The 21748-nt window shown below is 42.2% G+C and overlaps 1 protein-coding gene across 1 annotated transcript in view; it reads right to left on the bottom strand.

The window, feature by feature from the left end:
• Nucleotides 1–1082: 1082 nt before the first annotated feature.
• Nucleotides 1083–21748, bottom strand: part of ALDH1A3 (aldehyde dehydrogenase 1 family member A3) — a 37347-nt gene continuing 16681 nt past the window's right edge. Inside the window, exons 6-13 of the mRNA XM_052808175.1 lie at nucleotides 21314–21442; nucleotides 18784–18897; nucleotides 15604–15706; nucleotides 14378–14562; nucleotides 8735–8899; nucleotides 6491–6648; nucleotides 5220–5294; nucleotides 1083–3777 (exon numbers count right to left, since the gene is read on the bottom strand). Coding sequence (XP_052664135.1) covers nucleotides 3705–3777; nucleotides 5220–5294; nucleotides 6491–6648; nucleotides 8735–8899; nucleotides 14378–14562; nucleotides 15604–15706; nucleotides 18784–18897; nucleotides 21314–21442 — 1002 coding nt within the window. The 3' untranslated portion in view covers nucleotides 1083–3704. The remainder of the gene's footprint in view (nucleotides 3778–5219; nucleotides 5295–6490; nucleotides 6649–8734; nucleotides 8900–14377; nucleotides 14563–15603; nucleotides 15707–18783; nucleotides 18898–21313; nucleotides 21443–21748) is intronic.

Raw genomic sequence — 21748 nt, forward strand, 5'->3', positions numbered from 1 at the left:
GGTGGAAAATTCAAGGAGTTTGGCTTGGCCTGTGTAGGGAGATGACAAGTATTTCTCACATGCGTATTGAATGGGAAGAGAGTTAAAAGACAATGGTATTGGTATGTTCTTGCACTCTATCTACATTGCAGATGAGGGAAATAAGTAAGACAGGAATGGGAACGCATTTAGCAGAGTCATACTAGTAACGGATGTGTCTCAAAGGGGTTTAAGAAGCAGCCAGACCAAGGCAGAAAGCCCATCTGAAGTCCATGGTCCCTTCAAATATTCCATTTTGAGGCTCACCTCAGAAGCCAAAAAGGATCTGTCCAACTTTGAACTGGAAGAAGCTATGCTTGCGCCTACCAGCTGCAGCTCTGCTCTCCTTCCCCCTCAGCTTACTGTAAATGGCACAGCTTATAAAAGTGACTGCTTAAAGGCTAAGCTATGAGACGCATGCTCCAGCTTTTATATGTAGAGCACTGACCACACTTTGGCACTTTACTTTTTTAAAATTCAGAAGTGAATCCAAGTTCAGATTCCTTCACAATCCCCCGGTGAGATACTAAATCCCCAGATACACACATGCAAACACGCACTCTGCATTCAGTTCTGCCATAGGGAAAAGGTACCTCGAAAATACGTTGTCTCTTGTGAGCCCAGTGCACGTTTCTGCTTGGGGACTACTGCTGGGTCACTGAATCAAGGGAAACAGACACAACCCTGTTTGAGGAAGATCCTCCTGTAACTACAGCAATACAGGGCCATTTTGTTTTGGAAGCTTGAAACCGTAACCCTTTCCAGCGTTTACTTTTATTGACACAATGGGCCAAATTCAGAGTGAAATAAAAAACAGTGACAGGAGGATTGAGTCGAGTGGAAGTTGCTTGCTGATGGAAGGGTTTTTAACACATGCATTGGGGGGGTGGAATTATCTTAAAGCACTAAACAGTGTAAATAAAAAAGCATTCAAGTTACTCCTCTGTCAAAAAGAGTAAAGTCAATAGAATTTTCCTGCCCCCCCTTCCCTTCTGAGTGGTATCAATATGTAGCATTTAGAAACCATTTCACAAAGTTAAACATTTATTAGGAACAAGAACTATTACAAAAAGATACCCATAGTCTAAATATATACATGAGGTTTAAACATAGCATTTTCATGTACCTTTAGCTATAAAAATACATTAGATTAACTGTATCCTAATTTATAAATATAGTTCTTTTTTAAAAAAAAAGTAGTATTTCATATGAAAGCCTTACTGTGCAATGAAAGAATATATACCCTCTAAGGGGTTATTTTAAAGTTAGTGTCTAGTGTTATATAACTTAGAAAATTCAGTGTGTAGAGTCAAACCCTGATTTATACAATAAGAGATACACTGACTTTTTAAAAACTTGATAAGGGAAAAAAAGAGGTGAAATATATATCATACATATAAAGCCAGAATACTAGGATTTTAAGAATTTCAGATGATTTCAGTTTCAACCACTGTTAATAAAAAAATTCATACAGAGATACATCAAGATAACCAGCCTTTTACTGTTTGCCTTACCTCCCTACTGTCTGACTGCAGCCCTAGAAAACTGTCAAGTAGGCAAAAGTAAAATGTTTGTCTGAGAAGATGTTTGCACTCTTAAGTGTTTTATAAAAATAGAAGCTTATTTACAATGTTCCCATTTGGCCTTTCATGGGGAAGGGAGGGCATTTTCTTCACTGGATGGGGAGATTTACCTGTCTCACATACCCATGGGAGGACAGGCACCTGGTTATACACAACTGTTGGAGGTATGTCATTTAAGAAGTTAAGCAGTGTTGAAGTGCAATTTCAACGTTCACAAACTAATAAGGAAGTTTAGGCTCATGCAAACTTTTTCCTTACTTATCAACACCCACCTTCCTTCCTCCTCCAAAAAAAGGTCCACTCATGCAACAGAACTTGTTGACTGGGTATATCTCTGAGCAAATGAAGGTACTGGTTAAATCTTTGCTTGCATCAGAGAATAGAGGTTAGACCTGCATTTCTGCTTCAAGCCCTGACATCTGGAAAACTCCAGGCAGCAATCTTTACCAGTGCTGTATGGGGATCTGTCGATATGCCATAAGGAACCTCTATCGTTTTGGTCTCAGAGGACAATCCCAGCGAGATCAGCTAAACTTCGTAACAAGCTGACACCACTAACACCTGCATACTTAGAGCTCCTGCAGGCATGGATCTTCCCATACATTTGCCAGTGGTTCTCCGGTACAGAATCAGGAGGAGGAGGAGGGAAAGTAGTGAACCCAGGAACTGAAGACAGCGTGTGGCTTGTCATTAATCTCAGAGTAATGTCTGGGCATGCAAAGAAGTTACTGCAGGAGATACTAAGGCATGAACTTGGTGTGACAGCCACTTCATGGATGCTATTCATGTACGTGCATGCTTATACAACTGTAAGCAAGAGACAATTCAAGGCAGTTTATTTCTCAGTGAAGGATCAGCTACTCTGTGCTTGCCATAAGATGACAGCACTCAGGAGGACAATTACTGCAAAGCTGCTGACACATTTAAGTCCAGCCATAGCTTATTCCATGGTAACTGGTTTGTACACCCACATCTTTAGCACTCAGTGTGTGCTTGGGAGCACCTGCCTTTTCATACTGTACTTCCAGAAATTTATTTTAAGCTACATTCATACGGGGTAAAGAAGCAGTGAGTAGAGCTTTTAAGTTTTACTCTCATAATAATAGCTCTGGCTCAAAAAATAGAGAGATGTTCACAAAGCCTGAAAGTTACAGAGAAAGAGCAGGACAGCTTCCTGCAGCTCTTCTGCTCCCTCCCCCAGATCAGAAGGACTGGTGTGGGATGTTTTCTGTGGGTTATCTACCATGCTACATGCTTAGCATTCAACTCGGTGTCATCACGGTAAGTACAGTGCAAAATCCTCTTGCAAAAAGTGCTATAGTGAAGGTTTGAGATACAATTGTGACTCATTCAGAGCCAGAAGGGTTAGCAAGTCAGTAACTTGCATTTGCAGCATGTGTAATGTGTGCACACCAAAACATCAGGTTCCAAGGACACTTTAAAGTCTAGCTTTGTTGGGTGAAATACTGGCCCCAAAGGAGTCCTCTAGGAAACTCCCAGGAATCTCATTCAGGGCTAGAATATCACCAATACGGAGAATGCATGTATCTTTAGAGAGACCAAGATAGCTCTTTCAAAGATAATTTCTTTACAGATCCTCCCATGAAAGCTTGCACTCCCATTCCAAACTCCAGCTGCAATCTTCACACAAACTCCGCCAACTTCAGTCAAGTTGTATTAACCCTACCACTCAAGTCCATTTATGCCAAGTGAAACCTATATGCCTCTGAAGGTGTTTTAACAGTCCGTGATAATGGTACCAGAAGTCTCTCTAACATGCCATTGATGTCCATGTCCTTCATGGGTACAGTTTGAAAGCAGATGTCCTGCAAACACTGTGACTGACCAGCATTTTAGTCACAGGGAGCAGACAGATGTACAGCCAGGGACTTGTACAGTACAAGTGTGTGCTATGCTGCCAGTAGGGTCAGTTAAATCAGTTTTCGAAGAGCCAGTTGACAAAATGGAGTCCAGTAGATTCAGTGTTTCTAGAGGAATAAAGTTAGGTGTTTCCATTTTCTTCCTACCCCTCCCCTCCCCCTTGCTCTGAACACGTCCCCCATGTGTCACATTCAGAGTGTCAGCATTTTAGGCCTTCTGTTTTCATGGACTCTTCTGGGAGAGTTTAATGGTGACTGTTTTCACTTCGGTGTATTCTGCCAAAGCATATTCACCACTGGAAGAGAGAGGAGGGAAAGGGACAAACAACTGTATCATGTTAATGTGTACTTCTCTAAGATAAGAGATTTCTACACAAGTGCATTTTAGCCACTGATCAACAGCTGCTATAGATGACATCAGGCCATTAAAACCAGAACTGAACTAATTACACCAGCTATCAATTTGGCCCACCACTTCTAGTAATTGCTAAGTACATGCACATAAATACATACAACTACACCCTATTGTAAAAGAAACATGGAATGCTTCTGGTCACAGTAACCCACAAGATAACAATTTGTGACTCTCTGCCTAGTGAAAACTGAGTACTACTGTGAGAACCCATAGAAGAAACATCCACGTAAACATAGTTATCAGTGCTTAGATAGCAATTTAAGTTACTTTTTCACTGAAAGTGAGCTTCCATCTACAAGATACCATATAATCAAGAGGACACAGTTGCTCCAGAAATGCATACTGATGACAGACCCCACCACTGCATCATGTCTTGGTTGGTGGAAACAGGCTCTGTTCCCATGACTTGCCCAAGGGATAAACCCCTGACATCCTTTAATTAGCCAGGCAGTCAAGCAAAGTAAACCATAAGGTCTCAATATATGTGTCCCATTTGAGGATTCATTAATTTGCTGTGCTTAGCCAGTGAGGCATCTGAATGTCTCAGAGCAGCAGATGCACCAGAACAGCTACTGGAAAGGGTTCCTGGAAATAAATCTGGCTTATGAAAGAAGAGTTGCATTAGATTCCTCTGAAGGGTCTTCCAAATGGTGTAATAAAACCTGCCTCTCTCCTATACAAGAAGACAATTAAGATTTAAGTCAATTTCTCAGCTCTACCTCTAACTAATAGGGTGACCTTGGTTTAAAAATTTCTGTGTTAGTAACTAACTAGAGCTGGAATCCCCAGTAGCCATGCTGCAACAGGTCAGGCTGGGGAAAAGGGACAGAGGATCTTTCTGTAATTTAGAAGCAAGCTTGGAAGGTGGGAGGTAGAATGATTTTGGAGATCTTTCCTTGTTGTTCTAGCTCCAGCATTAGAAAGTCAGAGGTGGGAAGAGGTCCAACTAGGACCAATGCTACAGCAGTCAAGGGAGGCCCACATACCACTATCTAAAGATGGAGGAGGAGGTTTGGGGTGGATACCAGTGTCCCCAGCCAAGGTGCCATACTTCTCCCTTGATCTAAAAAACTAACTAGTAAGGAAAAATGCTTGCAAGTGGAATTGACTGAACTGGAGTTATTAAGAGCTTATAAAGCAGATGAAAGTACTCCTGAAGGCACTGCACACGTTATCACATCTGTGCTTTACCTCCATGCTGTACTGGCTTAGCACCTCCCTGTGCAGCATACTGCAAGCCTGATAGTTTAAAAGCAAATTCAACAATATTTTCACAGTCACAATTGTTATTGCATTCACCATCCACATTTAAACAAAACTTACAGTTCTCTGCCATTGCCTGACATTTTAAAGCCACCAAAAGGAGCCTGTGCATAGAGCGCATTGTAACAGTTGATCCTACAATAAAGACATCAGTTGTAAAAAGACAATTCAATACCAAGGAGAAGCAAGATGATGACAACAATGACAATACGAAAAAGGCTGAAATCTGCCAGTTTTCTCTTTACACAGTTCATTCACCTGAGAAATCAGATTTTAGCAATAAAATCTTATTTTGCTACAGAAACAGAAAACATTTGAGTGGTACTCAGTCTGACCTACGCTCACTTCATAGTCTCTAATGGCTAAGACATTCATGCTTCAGCTGGAATTTATGCTATGTTCAGAGCCGTGCTTAAAATAAATAGCCCAACCTATTCCCTAGTTTAATGAAGCACATTCTGAAATGAACATGTTTACTCAGAAAGCTGTCTAAACACTCACAAGCAGGCTCCACTATCCACTTCCAGGTATAATAAAAAGTTGGACTGCATTAGACATTTGTGCCACAGTAAAATGAAAGCACTAGCCCCATTTCTATAGACACTAGGTAGAAAAAGCTAATGCAAATACTTCCTCAGCATCTCAATAAGATCAAATGACTGAAGAGAGACAGGTATGGCTTGGTGCTGTAGGGCTGCACCTTCATGCATGCACAGCACATGTATTCTTCAAAGCCCAATATCCCATTTTAATGTAGCTATTACTCAGAGGCAGATTCTTCTGGCGCCAATTCTTGAAATCAATCCTCTGTATGCATCAAAATCAGACATCAGATCAAACTCCTACCTTGAGTGGGAAAAAAAAATCAGGATTCCATCTTTAAAATTATTCTAATATAAAATAAGAAATTTTGTAAGCAAAAATAGCTACTTATCTTTCTGACAGTGGTGTGGTGCCATCTACTGTCCATACTGATCTGTGCATCTAAGACCCCATCTCATGCTACTTAAAGATCATAAGAATTGCTTTTTTCTACATAGGATTTTGAAAGGCATCATGTCTGGTGGAACTTACTACAACCCCTACATTTTCAGAGTTTTCCAGATGAAGAACTACATCGATTAAACAAACAAACAGCCCATTTCTCGCCAGACCGTCTGGTCCTCACCACCTTATTTTGATGAATGGGTGTTGCTTCTGAGAATATCAAGAATTAAGCAGACTACTGATACATCTTACCTCCAGCACTTACACATGATTCCAAATCATACATCCCTCTCCCCTCCCAGGAGACAAAATCCCAGCCCACACTCTGGTCCCACACTGCTTACCAGACAGTTCCTGATTGCAATGCAGAAGCTAGTGTCAATGCTCTGTCCAGATTCTTTGTGAACACTGCAGCCGTAAGTCCATACTCAGTACTGTTGGCTCTTCTTATGACCTCTTCTATACTCTTGAACTTCATAATTGGCTGAACTGGCCCAAAAATCTGCACATATCAATTAAACATTAGTACAGGAAAGCCTTTGCTAATCATGGTAATTTGGGAGTAATTAGAATCTGATGCTTTGTTTGGATACTATATTTAAAATGTTATATCATAGCCTTCTAGAAGTCACTGATAGAGTCTCTTAAAAACTACTCATTAAACTGACTTCAAAGGAAGTACAGTGATGTGCTATAGTAGTTAATATAAGCTAAGATCCAACAACTAACAGATCATCTATAACAATCAAAATAAGCAGAGTTAGGTCTGAACAAGTTTCAAATGATTCATCCTTACTCCATTTACAACTCCCCTTTTGAACTCAGAAGTTGAGTATGCTCAAGAAGTAATTAATATATTTCAAGGATTGCAAGTTTTTTTCCTTGGTTTTAACTCTGATTTTGTCATTGTATGCAGTTTATTTGCATGCAGTGCATTTACCACATATGTGTTTGACCACAAACTTGGCTTTCCAGGTTGCCAGTATAAAGGCAGCAGGCATACACAATACTTCCCAACTTGTGGGATGGAGTGTCTCATCAAATACAGTATCAAAGGTGGGGCCCTTTTCTGGCCTGCATGTACAAGAAACCCCCACCAAAGGTGAGATACAGTCTCACTTGTGCCACCCTGAGGGCCAGGCTGAGCGGTTTGCCTGGCCTGTAGGCTCATGCAAGTGTTTGCAAATGTCTTCGTTTTGGGAGATCTGGGTACTTAACTGGAGCCTTGATCCTGGGCAGAGAATGAATGTGCATTTGCAACAAAACTGCAAATGAATGAAACTGGATAAGCTTCATGAATCACGACTTGGGATTTGGAGCCAGTTCATTAAAAAAAGGCCTGTCACGGGATTTTCAGCTCTTATTCCCTCTATTTTTAGAATGTAACTCATGCCGAGACTGACTGATATCTTTCCCAGGTTCCTTAGAGATTTTGTGGCAGATCTGAGACATCTAAACATTTTGCCAGGAGTGAACAGTAAGCAGCCCCATAAAAAGCACTAGGCTAAACTATAAAATACAAGTGCCAGTTAGACTTTGGCAACTACTTATTTTTCCATTGGGGAACATGATGAAAAGTAGATTAACTTCTATTTCAAAGGAATATCATAGGACCTAATCACATGCAGCTTGTTCAATTTTTCTGCATATGAATAATGAAAGCCAGAGTATTAGATCTGCACTTTGGTGGTTTCAACCTTGTTTTCATGTAGGAAAAAAATGGTCAGCCTCAGGGGATTTCACCATGAGAACAGAATCTGGGATTATTTCAGATGCTAATGCTACTTGAGAAAAGTCCTTCAGTGGCAGTATAGCAGGGCCATTCCTTCCCTCCTCACCAGCTTCAGGTCCCAGAGTTCTTGTCCTACCTTTCTGCAAAAAAGCAATTCCTTTTTTACTAAGTAGTGGAGCAAGAACACACGTTATACTGTCCTCTCTCACTTTGAATCAGAATGTACCACAGCTGAGCAATTTTAAGTCCACTCATTAGGAGGTGCATAAGAGCACACAGCATGCACAACCATCTGTCTGCGTAGAGTGGGAAAGCTTAACTCTGTCTTCAGAAAACCTTCAAACTTCAGGGCAAAGAATACGTAGAATTGCTCCAGCCTGCCACAGTTTCGGTTGTTTTTATTCAGTTATTTATATTTAAAATCAAGGATTCTGACAGAAACCCCTCCATCACCACTATTTCTTATTCAGAAACAGCATTTATAGCAGCTGTATCTAGGTAAGGCACATGCTTGTATTTTGCATTATATCAAGTTCTCCTGAAATGAGACCTAAAAGCTTTAGGGTAGTATTGTCTACTATGTTTTTATCTGGGTTCGTTATTGTCCAGCGAGTATACAGGTTTTTTGCCTGTTCTGCTCTCCCCCTTCTCCTCTCACAATTCACTCAAAATTGAAGCTCACCTTGCAGATACTTCATTAGTAGAATGGATTTCAGCATTAGGCAGTTATTAGGACACTGATAAGTGAAACTGCTATTCTCCTCTCAAGTTTTCACTTCAAACCACAACGATACTTCTTTTTTTTCCCATTTACAGTAGTAAATGCATATAAAGGTTCAGGTGACTTGTACTGTACCTCTTCTCTGGCGATACGCATGTTGTCAGTGACTTCTGAAAACACAGTGGGTTTTATAAACAGGCCTCTGTCTTCAATGGCAAGACCCCCACACTCCAGCTTAGCTCCTTCTTTCTTCCCACTTTCTATCAGCTCCAGGATTTTATCAAACTGTTTTTGATCAATCTGTCAGACACAAAAGGAAAAGAAACAGACAGCAGCACCTTTACTATCACTGTTCCAGAGACAGGAGTTATGGTATGTGGCCCAGGGGCACATTTGCAGGGCACTGTCAGACCAGGTTAAGTTTACATCTCATTGTATGATATGGCAGTCAGGCAATAAGCAGGCTGAAAGACAGGATGACGGCATAGCCCTGAGCCACAGAAAACAGAAGGTGAAGTTACATGTGAGAGTTTAATCTGATCTAAGAGTTTGCTGCCACATGGAGGGGGTCTCCCCACTTTCCCTTCCTCCGCATCTTGAATATGCACTCCCACGGCCCACCTCACTCCAGGTCTGGGACTTACTGACCTTCTCCATGCATTGATTTAGCGCAGGAGCACCATGAGAACAGCCTGAGGTGGGTTTTGCTGGGCTAGCAACCTCAGTCAGCTCAGCAAGGGATCTGACCAGCAACAGAATCAGTGCAAGAGAGGGAGAATCAGAGTATATAAACTATTAAGTCGACTTTGCTGTAATGTGCAGCTTTACCCACAGCTCTCTGTCCTCAGCTGGAAGAACCCAGCAAGCTCTGCCTCCATCTCTTTCCACACACGCACACTATATGAACAGCCTGAAAGATAAAAACTGCAGAACAACTGATGCACTGAAGCCACGCTTTAAAAATCAGAATAACCTTTCACAAATCTTAGAGACTAATACCATCCCAGCATTCTATGGTTCTCTGGACTGGGAGCCATATCCTCACTTTTAACTACCAACCTTGTCTTACTCCTCCCCACCCACACCTAAATATGCAGTAATCTCAAATAACGAGTACTGTTGTGTTACTAGCCTTTAAACTAGGGGTTTCAGTAGAGGTGGGGAAAGGCCAGTCCAGTTACAGGACACTGAAGTCACACAGCTGTGCAGCCCTGCACCAGGACTTGGAGGAGACATCACATACTCCACAGGCACAGTGGGTCATGTGCTGGGAAAAGGTGCAGAAGCCCACAGCACTTCTGAACAGTACTGATCCTTCTTTTGTGCTCCACATGCAGCAGTGTACTGCAGGTATTGTCAGGTTTCAAATAAACAGATGTGGCTGTTTGCACGATGCATAATTAAGCAATGAAACACCTCATCACAGCACGCTGCAGATGGTAAAAGACATGGAGATGTTTAAAAAATAGCAAAACTAACAAAAACCTTGACAAACTCATTGAGGTGATTAGATAAAAGACTCCACCCACTGGTTCAAGGTGCCCTGGCAGCCCAGGAGGTTATTCTGAATGCCAGGTATCTCCAGATGCTTGTACTGTTCAATACCCCTCCCTAGGCATCTGTTTTTATTTCAGCAGGGCCAGTTGCCAGTTGGGACTGTTTACATGGAGTGTTCCACACTCGACTCCGCCAGATTACAGACTATATCCTGTCCCTAGTTAATCCTGGCCACACGCAATCCAAGTTTTCATGCTTTTAGACAAATATCAAAGCTTCAGGAGGGTGTCCTTGGGGTACTTCTGGTACACACTGAAAACAGAGAACAGCACATCTCCTGCCACACAGATGTGTGTATCACATGCACTGTGTACAGCTTGTACCAAGTGCTTATGTTCTCTCATGCGTTCAGATGCTACACAAGAAAACACTTGATACATGCTACTGCGTGAGGAAATGTGTGCCCTCATGTAGGATATAGTGTCACACAGTAAGTTTGGCAGGTGTCATACATATTGTCTATTTGTCTGGTTGCTTAGTTGCCAAATGTAAATAATTTGAAAATATCTGCAAGTGCTTTCCATCCTGGCATGTCTGTGATCCAGACCAATCCAGTTCATCCACTTCACATCACAGAAAACAAAACAAGGATATTTATACAGCTGTAACTTGTTGCAAGGCAAACTATAGTTAGATGAAAAGACACTGGGGAAAGAAAACATTTGTAAAAATGACATGCAAGGGTGGAACTGTTTGTCATTGTAACTAGAGCTTGCAAGGCTTGTTTAAATTCTGTCCCCTACTCCACTATTATTTATGGTTTGAGCATTGACTTCTATTAAAAACACATGATCTGGTAGAGCAAATTCTACTATTTGTCCATATAATTCAAAAGAGAAGAAGGCTTCTAAGGATCACTGCAATGCTGAAAATCTGAGAACCCTCAAATCTTCATATCTTGCTTCATTAAAGTCAAGACTGCAAGGAGCAGTTTTTCCTTTTCCAAACCTAGCATTTGTAATCCTAGAGAATAACCCCACATCTATGTCCAACAGACTGTTGGACACAGACTCTTTCTGCTTACATATTTTATTTTCATGCTTTAATCCTAAAGTACACAAATGTCTACAGTCTAAGGAAAATATTCACCATCTTAAAAATCAAGCAATAGGTTTTGGGCTGAATAACTACTGGCTAGCAAGTGCCATGAGGCAGCCTTAGTGCTTATCTTATTCCTGTAGACCAGGTTTTATAGTCCACAAATTCCAGTATTTGGGGTTCTACAATAACAAAACTAGCCCAGTCTTGCTCTAATCTAAGCCCTGTTCTAGTCCACCAGGACATTACTCTCATCTAATGCAGTCTGCTGTTCACACTTGTATAATGCACTGGTTAACCCATTTGCCATGTGTGCAGATTTACTTTATTACTTCCTGTGCTACAGCTCACAGGAATCCAAAGTTAAAAAATGCCCTTGGTCTGCATTTGAGTTTGGCACTCAAACAGTCCCAATCACCCCTCAGGTTTCTTGTGGTGTCCTTTGAATTCCAGCCAGCCAACACAGTCAGACACATGTGAGTTTTGGAGAAGTCTCATCAGACGCATGCCTCATTTCTGTTTAAATTTAATACTGTTTAAATTTGACCTAATTTTGATCAGAGCAGTGCAGTTTGTACCAGCATAACCCAATACTGCAGCTGACACAGTCTTTTCCTCACACCCATGCCATGAGCATCCACGCCAGTGCACAGTAATCCACATCAGGGAACTGACCTGAGTAAAACTTTTCTTCCTCACTTCCAAAAAGGCTGGATTAGACCTAAATCAGCCAGTTCCCCAATCCAGTTCCTAAGTGCAGTGCAATATAGGAACAAACAGCTGCACACAGGACCACTTTTCCAGGACTAGCTTACATCAACTTTAAGTTCTTGTGGAATAATATTGTCTGTCACCCCATGCTGTCCTGCACCAGGTTGTCTCAGCAGCTGCTTTGAGCACTATGCTCAGCCATGGGGCAGCTTGGTTTCATGGAGCACTACCTCAAAGTCTGGACTGCAGAGGCTCTCCTATTTTACACTTTCTGAACTCTCTACAAGTTGCAGATCCTGTTGTCTGGCTACCAGCACTTGGAGTTGATGTAGGACCAAAAAGATCATGGGCTACAACTGCTGTCAGCCAAAGGGCTGGCTCCAACTCCTTCCCACTGTTGGCTTCTAAGCCAGTGATCATCCCAGAATGGGGTCTACACAGCAGCATGTGGACATTTTTGTAATGCTGTTGTGTATATTTGCCCTGACACACACAGAAGGAGAATGAAGCAACGACCTGGATCTGAAGCAACTGGGGCCTGACAGGAAGAGATGAAGGAGAAGAGGAAGACAGATTATTTTTCCTGGTGATTCTTCCCTTATCCATAAATTCAAGACGAAAAAAACCCTCACAGCAGAGCAGGTTACTTCAGGAACAGAGGAAAAATTTGATATGGAAGCCTCACATTTGAACAGTAACTTGTGGGCAGGTGTGAATCTTTGCTACTTTTGGAGCATTTTAAGTATTGTAAGCCCTTGTGACACTGCATCATTTCTCTCTTCTGCTTGAATTTCTGTGTGTTGCATCTTACAGCATAGGCTCCAGAGAGCGAGCAACCATAGCTGCAGAGGAAGTGGTTGTTCCTTTGCACTGGCAGCCACATGAAAGCTTTGGGATTAACAGTTTCCTCCCACTCTCTCAACACCTTCCCATCTTGGGCTTGACAGTTGCATGCACAGAAGTTCAGGTGTGTGTGCTTTCCTAGCTACAAGTGTAACAGGTAAGCCAGAACAGGGAAAGAGGACAGATGGGCTATATTTAAAATCTGACCAGACACTGCTATTCCAACTTACTGTTACCCTTAATTATAGCTCTGTATGCAAAGCATCTCCCTTAAGCCACAGTAGTGATACCAGAGGATGGTGCTCTGCCATAGAGCTCACTGGGAAGTGTTCTGACAGCCTGGCAAGAGCTGGGAGCATGGATGAACTGAAATAAGCAGCCCAGTTCTACATGTTCTGCTCACTGCAGAGTGTTTCACCCTTTAAAACCTCACAACTACTCCCTATGATTTCAGGGGCTGTTCTCATGAAACAATGGTCTCTGTCAGAGCAGGCAGGTGAACATGGTCCTGACAGGACTAACTATAAATGCAGCTCACTTACTGATATTGCTGGATAAGGTTTAGGATGATGTTATATTAAAAAAAAAAAAAAAAAACCACAAAAACCAAACAACAAACAGACCTGAAAAGCTGGCAACCCTCAACAAAAGGTAAGAGCAGACCTTGAAACAGTTTGATGGTCAGTTTATCTCTGCTGAAGCAAGCTCCAGCATGGGATTATTTTCCTAAGAAAGCTGAGCAGTTTGAAATCTCTTTCTAGGCAAGTTACAGATGTAGCCCCAGCATGAACAGGTGATGTACATCATCTTATTCCCCATGCGTGAGGACATGCAATGAGGTGGTGCCATGCATGAAGCATGTGTAAATGGACCTAGATCCAGATAAGGGGAGGCAGATGTCCTCACAGCCATCCCTTCTCTGAGGGATCCTTTATAGCATCAAGGAAGAAAAACCTCAGTGCAGTACTGAGAACAGGAGGCCTAGGCTACAGATTTCTACGATTCCCCCTTTATTTTTGGCAGCAAATAGTGGCCTGTTAGAAGACCTGACCCAAGGATCATCTTCCTCCAGAGCTCTCCACCACAGCTCAGATTGCTTTGGAAGGGAAAAGTAAGAGGAAGGCTCTGGAAGCATTGATGAGGCTGGTCATGACAGCAGCTTGACATGGTTCTTCCTCCCAATTCAGCTGAAACTTCTCCAAAGGATCAGAAAGGGAGCAGAGGAAGAGAGGGAAAGTAGGAACCTAGGAGTCCCTGGGGTCTAACTACTTGTCATCACCAACACAGCCAAGTAATGGAATGGCCATTTCTGCAGTGCACTCTTCTGTGCATTGCTATTGCTCGCTGCAACATGCTTTGTATTACTGTACCAGGGAGACAGCCCCTTCCATAAAGCTGGATAAGAAGTGAATTAAATACATTTGTGTTTAAAAAAAACTACAACATAACGTTTCAACAGTTGTGATTAATTGATATTTAAAGTAGAGAGAAAAATAAAGCCATGATACATTACTCACCCCTCAGTGCTTCAGCTGGGACTATATTCGTAAGGATAATATTTACACAAGAAAAATTAAACAAAAACACAACCAAAAACCAAACAACAACTGTTCTCAGGCACACAGTTACCTGGGGCCCTTGTTCAGTTCTGGCGTCGAAGGGGTCTCCAACAAGTCGCTTCTTGGCATACTCCACGCTGCGCTTGACAAACTCTGGATATATCTGCTCCTCCACAAACACTCGCGAGGCAGCTGTGCAGCACTGCCCTTGATTGAAGAACACACCTTGATGGGCACATTCCACTGCCAAGTCCACTGCAACACAGCCCAAGAGGGAAAAGTGTTACCACATGCACAGTTTCAGCCTTCCAATGTTTCCAGACTTGTTTCTTCCTTTCTCTTTTGAAAGCCTCCTTAAAAAATGCTGACAACGGTCCACACCCATTGAAGGCACTCACAAGGCCTCATTCTGCTCCCAAACCAGATCTCTTATTATTTCCACCCCCCTTCCTGCCTTTTGTCTCAAGGTCTAGTTTGCCATAGCTCCTGATGCTTTCTTCCACAAGGACTCACAGAGGGCAGTAACCAGTTTTTCTTGCTGTGGGAATTCAGATGTGGATTCCTAGATATCCTGCGTGGGTTCCTGAAGACTAGTTTCAGTAGCAATTGTTTAGAAAGCAGTGTGCCCTTCTGTTGTACAGCCAGCTCAGACCAGGTCCTTTCAATGCTCATTATTAGCAGATAGCACAAATACCCCTGGCTTTTGACCTCTGCTGTGCAAGAGAGTGAAGACTATTTTCCCCAAGCCAAAAAGGATTTTCCAACCACTTTGGTGGTTACAGGTTACACATAACTCCTAGCACTACTCACTAATACAACAAAGTCACAACGGAACATGCAAAATGAGTCCTGCAGACCCCCAGGATAGAGGTGAAGGCTGGATTATTAAGGTCCTACAAAACTCTCCTGTCATAGGAATGCCTGTAGAGGGGCTGCATTTTAGAAAATTGCTTTCCCCACTGCTTGGCTTAGGCTCTGCAGTACTGCCAACCAAAAAGAAAGCACCACAACAGCAGAAACGCACGAATGCAAGATTCATCTGCAACTGCAGCCATCCCCAGGGAAGGCAACAGTATAATGGTCTGCTCATTTGCCATGGGAATGATCCCTGTGCTGGGTAAGAGCTCCAGCAAAGCAGAACTGCATCCTGCTCTTGCACAGAGGTTTCCTCCAGCCTTTGGGGTGGATACAGTGGCAAACACCAGCCCTGCTAAATGCCAAAGGACAGCAGAGACACACAAAAAGCACCATGCTCGTAGTCTCCTACAGCAAATAAACACAGCAGCCAATACTTACAGTCTGCATCTGCACACACAATGCAGGGGTTTTTCCCTCCAAGCTCTAATGTCACCCTTTTGAGGTTGCTTTTAGAAGCAGCTTCCTTGATCAGTTTTCCAACCTGTAGCATTGAGACACAAAGAGGACACAAGCTGTTTCCCCTGAAAGTCTTAACTCAGTGTGTCAAGTGTGATGCTCACAAGGGTAGAAGAGCCTGGTGGGTGGCTGAAGAAAAGTCAGGGATAGCACTCTTAAATGGTTTGAGTTTGCTACTGCTGTGATGTGTTAGGTCAAAAGCAGCCCCAGAATTAATGTTCGGTTTAGGCAGATCTGAAAGGGCAGGCTAAGTGGGAGAGCTACAGGAACCGTATCCTGAAGTTATCTGCTGCCCAGAGTTGCAGACCAAGGTGTTTCCCACCCAGTGCAAGCTAGTGGGAAACACTGGCTATCAATGGGGCTCCAAGGTTTACGAGTTTTACTTTTAAACATGGGGAATTCAACTTCTTAGAGTAGATCTTGCCAAGGCAATGATGAGAACTCACTGTTCCTATCTGTTACCACTCCCATACCAGAAAGCCATGCATGATTTTGACATTTAGGAGAAAACTACTTCTGAGAGTTTAGGCTGAGCTGCTCCACACACAAGAGTAGCTGAGACATGTTCCTTCCAAGGCAATACCTGAGGATGTCAACAAACTCCAGCTAGCTCTGCCATGGCTCTTTCTGCCCAGGAACCTGCTCTGACCATCTGGTGGAATTTATCTGGCCACCCTCTCCTGAAGGGAAGGATTTACTCTGCTTCCAGAATTTAATCAAAGTAATGTCAAACTAAGTTTTTTTCCCCCCAACAGAAAAATTGTTTCATACCAAATGCTTTCCCCAAATTCCTACTGACTGTGCTATTTCTGTTTTATGCTGGTAACACCAAAACAGCAATTTCTCTTTCTATTTAAAAAAATGGAATTCCTCATAAGAAGAGCATAAATCAAGCATCAGAATCATTTCGTAATCTAATTTCGTTAGAAACAGTATAAGTTAAAACTATTTGGGAGCTTCAATTCTTAAGGCAGGTTATTTTTTTAAGTGTGACCTTATATTTGAATTTCCTCATTTTGTAACTGTTTTTCTTGTGTTTTACCTTTGCACATGGCAATCTTAACTTAATTTCTGCCTAAAAATACCATTGCCCTGGCGTGGAGCTGTGAGCAAGAAAAGCATGGGGCAGCTGGCAGTTATCGATCTGCATTTCTCATGGTTTGCCTTTGTAACTCGATCAAGACTCCTGAACTTAGCAGTACAGATCACCTCTAGTCATTCAGCAGCCTAGTCCTAGAGACAGCAGAAATAAGTGATGCATCATGCTGCAGACACACACAGCTTCACAAGAGGCATTACTACAAGCTAGCTGGCCAAAGAGGAGCAAGTTAATAAACTAAAGGAAAGGAAGAAATCTAGATGGGAAAACTCTCGTGGAGTTTAAGATCAGTATTTCCAGGCTGGCACTGAGCCCAAGCTGGGGCTTAAAAACTAAGTCAAAATATATTTTGAATTAGCTTCACTTCCTGGCTCAGAAACAGTAGCATTATGCTGCAAATACTGCAGAGATGCAGCTGAACTCACAGATGGGTGGAGGGGGAAGAAAACACTTCTAAATTACACATGCATTAGCAAAGAATCTGTCTCCCTCGGTGTTTCCTGCACACCCATGGATTAGGAAGACAAGCACAGCGCCTATAGGAGTTTTTTGCCTACAGGCTCCAGCAGCTGTGATTTTCCTTCTGCCCCTAATCCACTAGATACTCCTTTTTCATTAAAAACCCAAACAGATCCATGTGGGCTGGATGAGTCTATAAGCTCTATTGTTTTCACACAGCCAGCGTCTCATCTGGGCTAAAAGTTTCTGATCTAGGATCGGGAGAGAAGCATGTAACTGGGTAAACTCCTAGATTAGACCAACTATCAAGAGAGTAAAAGCTCATTGGGAACTTTTACTTTATTGCATTCGTGTTTGTTCCCATGACCCCTATATAGAAACAGAGGCTTAACACACCTTCTCCTATGGGATAAGCGAAGCAGTTAGCATGTACACAAAGCCACTAGATGGTACTGTTGTTAAATGCAGCAGCTTTTGAGGGTTCAGTGAGTTACCTTTACCGACCAAGAATACCATTCAAGGTAATTGGTCATCATTACACATTTAGATTACACTCTGCAATTTTGAGGATAGACATAAGAATGGATTAATTCGGCAAACGCTCAACAAGAATAATGTTACTCAAAGAAATAAAAGAGACTATATTTGCCTCAACTGCACCCATTGGTGTCAGCATTTCCATTGTTTGGACACTGCCTCTCTTCAGGGGGTGCATATATATTGCAAGAAAAATCTAGAGCAGTGACTGGAAAAACGTTCACATTTCTAAGCAAGCTTTTCTTTGAGAATTTTCAGCAGTGATTACTGGAGACAAATAAGTTTACATGTCAGAGCTGTGCTCAATTCCATGGACTAGGCCAAGCCATGCGCTCCTTTCCCCCATGTAGGTACAGAAGAGGATGGCTGTAGGTGTCTAATAGTGCAGAGGTCTCACTTCCACCCCTCTTGTAAGCAAGGCAGCTGTAGCTATTTACAGGAAAAAAATGAATAGAAGGTGCTTTACTGTGCAGGTCTCAAAAGAAGCTCAAATGTTAATCCTGTCCACGTCAGCAGAGGAAGCCTCGGGCACTGGGCCATGTTTTTATTTAAGTCCTAGTTCCTCAGAAGTAACTAAAGCTGAGGAAGGATTGTTCAGGGCTCTGACTGACATGTTTACCAGTTGCACATGCTGGCAGGGCAGGACTGGCAGGCAGACTTGCCCAGAAGCTTCATCAGGTCAATGACATGATGTTAAGTCACTGCCAGCCTCTCCTGTAGACTGTCTTATCTTATGTCAGAGCATCTTTACTTACAGTTCTTACAGAAAAGTGACAGTTTGGCAAAACCCAGCTTACAGAGATATGAGATTATCACAAGCGCAAGGACCTGAATTAGACAAATCCCAAACACTTCTGAGAAATCCTATCATATGGAATGTGATGGAAAATGGTGCTGGCTATACAGAAATCGCTGATATTTCATTGGTCCAGTCTTATGTGGATGACAGTTTTAGAAGAGAATGCAAAGAGGACCAGCAGGTATTTTATGAGAAATCCATCACCTACCTTTGTTGATCCAGTAAAAGCAATTTTATCAATGCTGTGATGGGTAGAAATAGCAGCTCCAGCTGTGGGGCCATAGCCTGGCACAATGTTCACCACACCTGGAGGGAAACCCACCTAAAACAGAGGTTAAATACAGCTCTGTAGAGAGAGATTTTGAGCACTCTGGAGCTGATCTGTACTCCTGAGAGTGCAGTGCAATTCTCAGGAAGCTTGAATTAGTTGCACTATATTCCTTGCAATTAAGAATTGCAAGTTGCAGACAAGGAGCCCATACCAGATACATCACTGTTTTCCAGACTTTCCAGTAACATGGCTGTGTGCTACCAGCTGGAGTAGACGTGGGTGAAACTAACAGCCATGCTTAGGAAATGCCAGGTTTCAGTAAGAATTCTTGGAGGAGTCCCAGTTTCAAGTCAAAAGTGAGTAAGTCTTTTGGCCAAACTTGGCCCCCAGCTACTGCTGTGCAGCTGGAGCCAAGGGGTAACTGAATGGAAGTTTGTTTTGAACAAAGGTTGACATTTGTGGTTCTTCAGGGGCCGGAGGGATTAAGAAGTCGGTAAAACCTCACTAGATGATGGTGCTAATAAAACAGGAATACAAGAGCAGATGGTAACAGATTTACTCCAGTTTCCACCACATTTACAACCCAGATTAGCCAACTAGTAATTTTGCCAAAAGACACAAATGGCAAAACTTTAGGTGAAATTCTAGTGCGAGGAGAAGTGTGGGACTTACTGGTCTCTTTTTACTTCCTGGAACAAGAGTTTCAAGGATTATGCTCTTCTAGGTTAGCCCTCCCCTACTACTGATTGCACAAGGTGGTTTGCCCTGCAATTTCTAACAGTGGAATTGCAGGATATTAAATGTTCACTTCATTTCTTGTGGCTTTTTAATATAAATTCTCAATAAATGCAGTTGCTCCTTCCTAATATAGAAAAAATTGAAGTAATTGCTCATGTACTATCTTGCAAAAAATTATCTTCATAAGATGTTTTTTCCCTATTTTTTCTTTTCATAAATTGGAAGGGCAGTCTGAGTTCTTCTACAGATGTGACAATGATAAAAGTGAGTTTAACAGAGTTTGCATCTTGGCTAATGAGTTTTCAAGTCAATACTGCATGTCAAACTGTGCAAGTAATGGTGTTTGGAGTCTGCAGCAAAGCCACAAGGAAGCAAAAAATTGGTTCAGGCCATCCTGAGCCAAAAAGTTTTTTCTGTTTTTCAGCAAAAATGAAAGCCAAAATATTTTGGTTGGCCCAAAATTATTTCATTGAACCTAACATATAGCTTTGCTTGTGTGTTAACATCTTCTGCATCCTTTTAAAGATTAAAAAAAAAAAAGTTTAACTTATTCTTCTGAAAAACTGCAAAGAATTTAGCTAATTCTGGGTGGAGAAAAGAGCATCTTCAAATAGAATTATTCTGCTCTAGTTACATTTCTGCCTTGAAGGACAATTGTGAGAAACAGGCATCTTAGAATTTCAGCTCAAAACACTAATTTCACCAGAACTGAATGTTTTTTTGAGGGGAATGCTATGCCTGTGTTTGGGGAGCTGTATGTCAGAGTGAAAAAAGCAGTGCTGTGGCAGGGCTAACTATAAGTCATGAAAACTGCACCCTATGTTCACTCTTCTTGTGTAACCTTATTAAGTTAATTAACTGCAGGAGATACTTAACTGGTAGTGTTTTTTGCACTGCCTTTCCTGACAGAGGAGCCCTAAGTGTCAATTATTAACATATCCTTCTATTTTCTCCCAGGCTAAGCCAAGAACAGACAAAATCATCATTATCATTAGACTGAGCCTAACAAACAGACTTTTCCAGCTGAGAGGCAAAAGCGTATCTACAACCCTTTTAGTTTTCCTCACAATTAGTCACATACATAGATATAAGAAGCTCACGTACTGACCAGTCCTGGAAGGTACTGTGCACCCACCACCACCTCTGTATGATTAATAGATCTGAGGGCACCTGAGATCCTACCTGACAAGCCCTAAACCAACATTTTGAAATCCCAAGCTATGACCTTCCCTTTATGTCAGTATCGAGTTGGCTTTTAAGGCCAGACATAGCTGAATTGTTCTACAAACCGCAGAAATTATGAAGAATTGTTTCCCATGGCACTCTGTCTTGCTTGAATTATCCCACTTTAAAATCGTACAAACACAACACTGCTGTCTAATCGCACTCTTTTTTGTCCCATTGTCTAATAAAACTGAGCTGTAGTCTTTCCCTCATTTGGGAGAGGGGAAGACAAGGCAGAGGAATAAAAGCACCATTTTTTCTCTCTGCAGCTTCCTAAGAAAAGAGAAAAACCCACAGGTTTTGTGATCTTTGCTGCCTCCCAGCCAGTCACTGCCAGTCATGAAGGCCTTTGCAAGAAAAGACTGAAGACAGAGGTTGTTCTCACTTTCCTCTGTGAGGCTTTAATATCTTTAAAACCTACAAACATACACAGCCAATTCAAAATACGGTCTGGCTTACAACCTTGAAAGAACAGTACCTAGACGGGATGTTCAGATTTCCTTACCTCCTTGATCAGCGAGCCAATGTACAGCGATGTGAGAGGAGTTTGTTCAGCTGGCTTAATAACCAAAGTGTTTCCACAGCACAGCGCTGGTGCCATCTTCCAAACCAGCATTAGCAATGGGAAGTTCCACTGCAAGAACACAAGGCTGGTCAGATCAGCCCAGCAGAGACACCTACTCACTTCCACACAGCATTTTCCCCACCTTCACACAGCTCAGGGAGAAAGAAGCAACTGGGAGGACAGCCACAAAGAGAAGCATCTGTTTACAATACTGAGTTTGCTTGGACTATGGAGTATAACTTCCTTGATTTCCCCCTGAGATCCAAAATATTGCTGGCAGTCCTCAAGCTAATCCTGTAAGTTGGACAAACCTCTGCATGATGTGACCTCATTCTTTACAGGAGTTTGATCACACTTTGTACAGGATTTTGGCTG

This window comes from Harpia harpyja, chromosome 14 (genome assembly GCF_026419915.1).
Source record: "Harpia harpyja isolate bHarHar1 chromosome 14, bHarHar1 primary haplotype, whole genome shotgun sequence".
Taxonomy (NCBI): Eukaryota; Metazoa; Chordata; class Aves; order Accipitriformes; family Accipitridae; genus Harpia; species Harpia harpyja.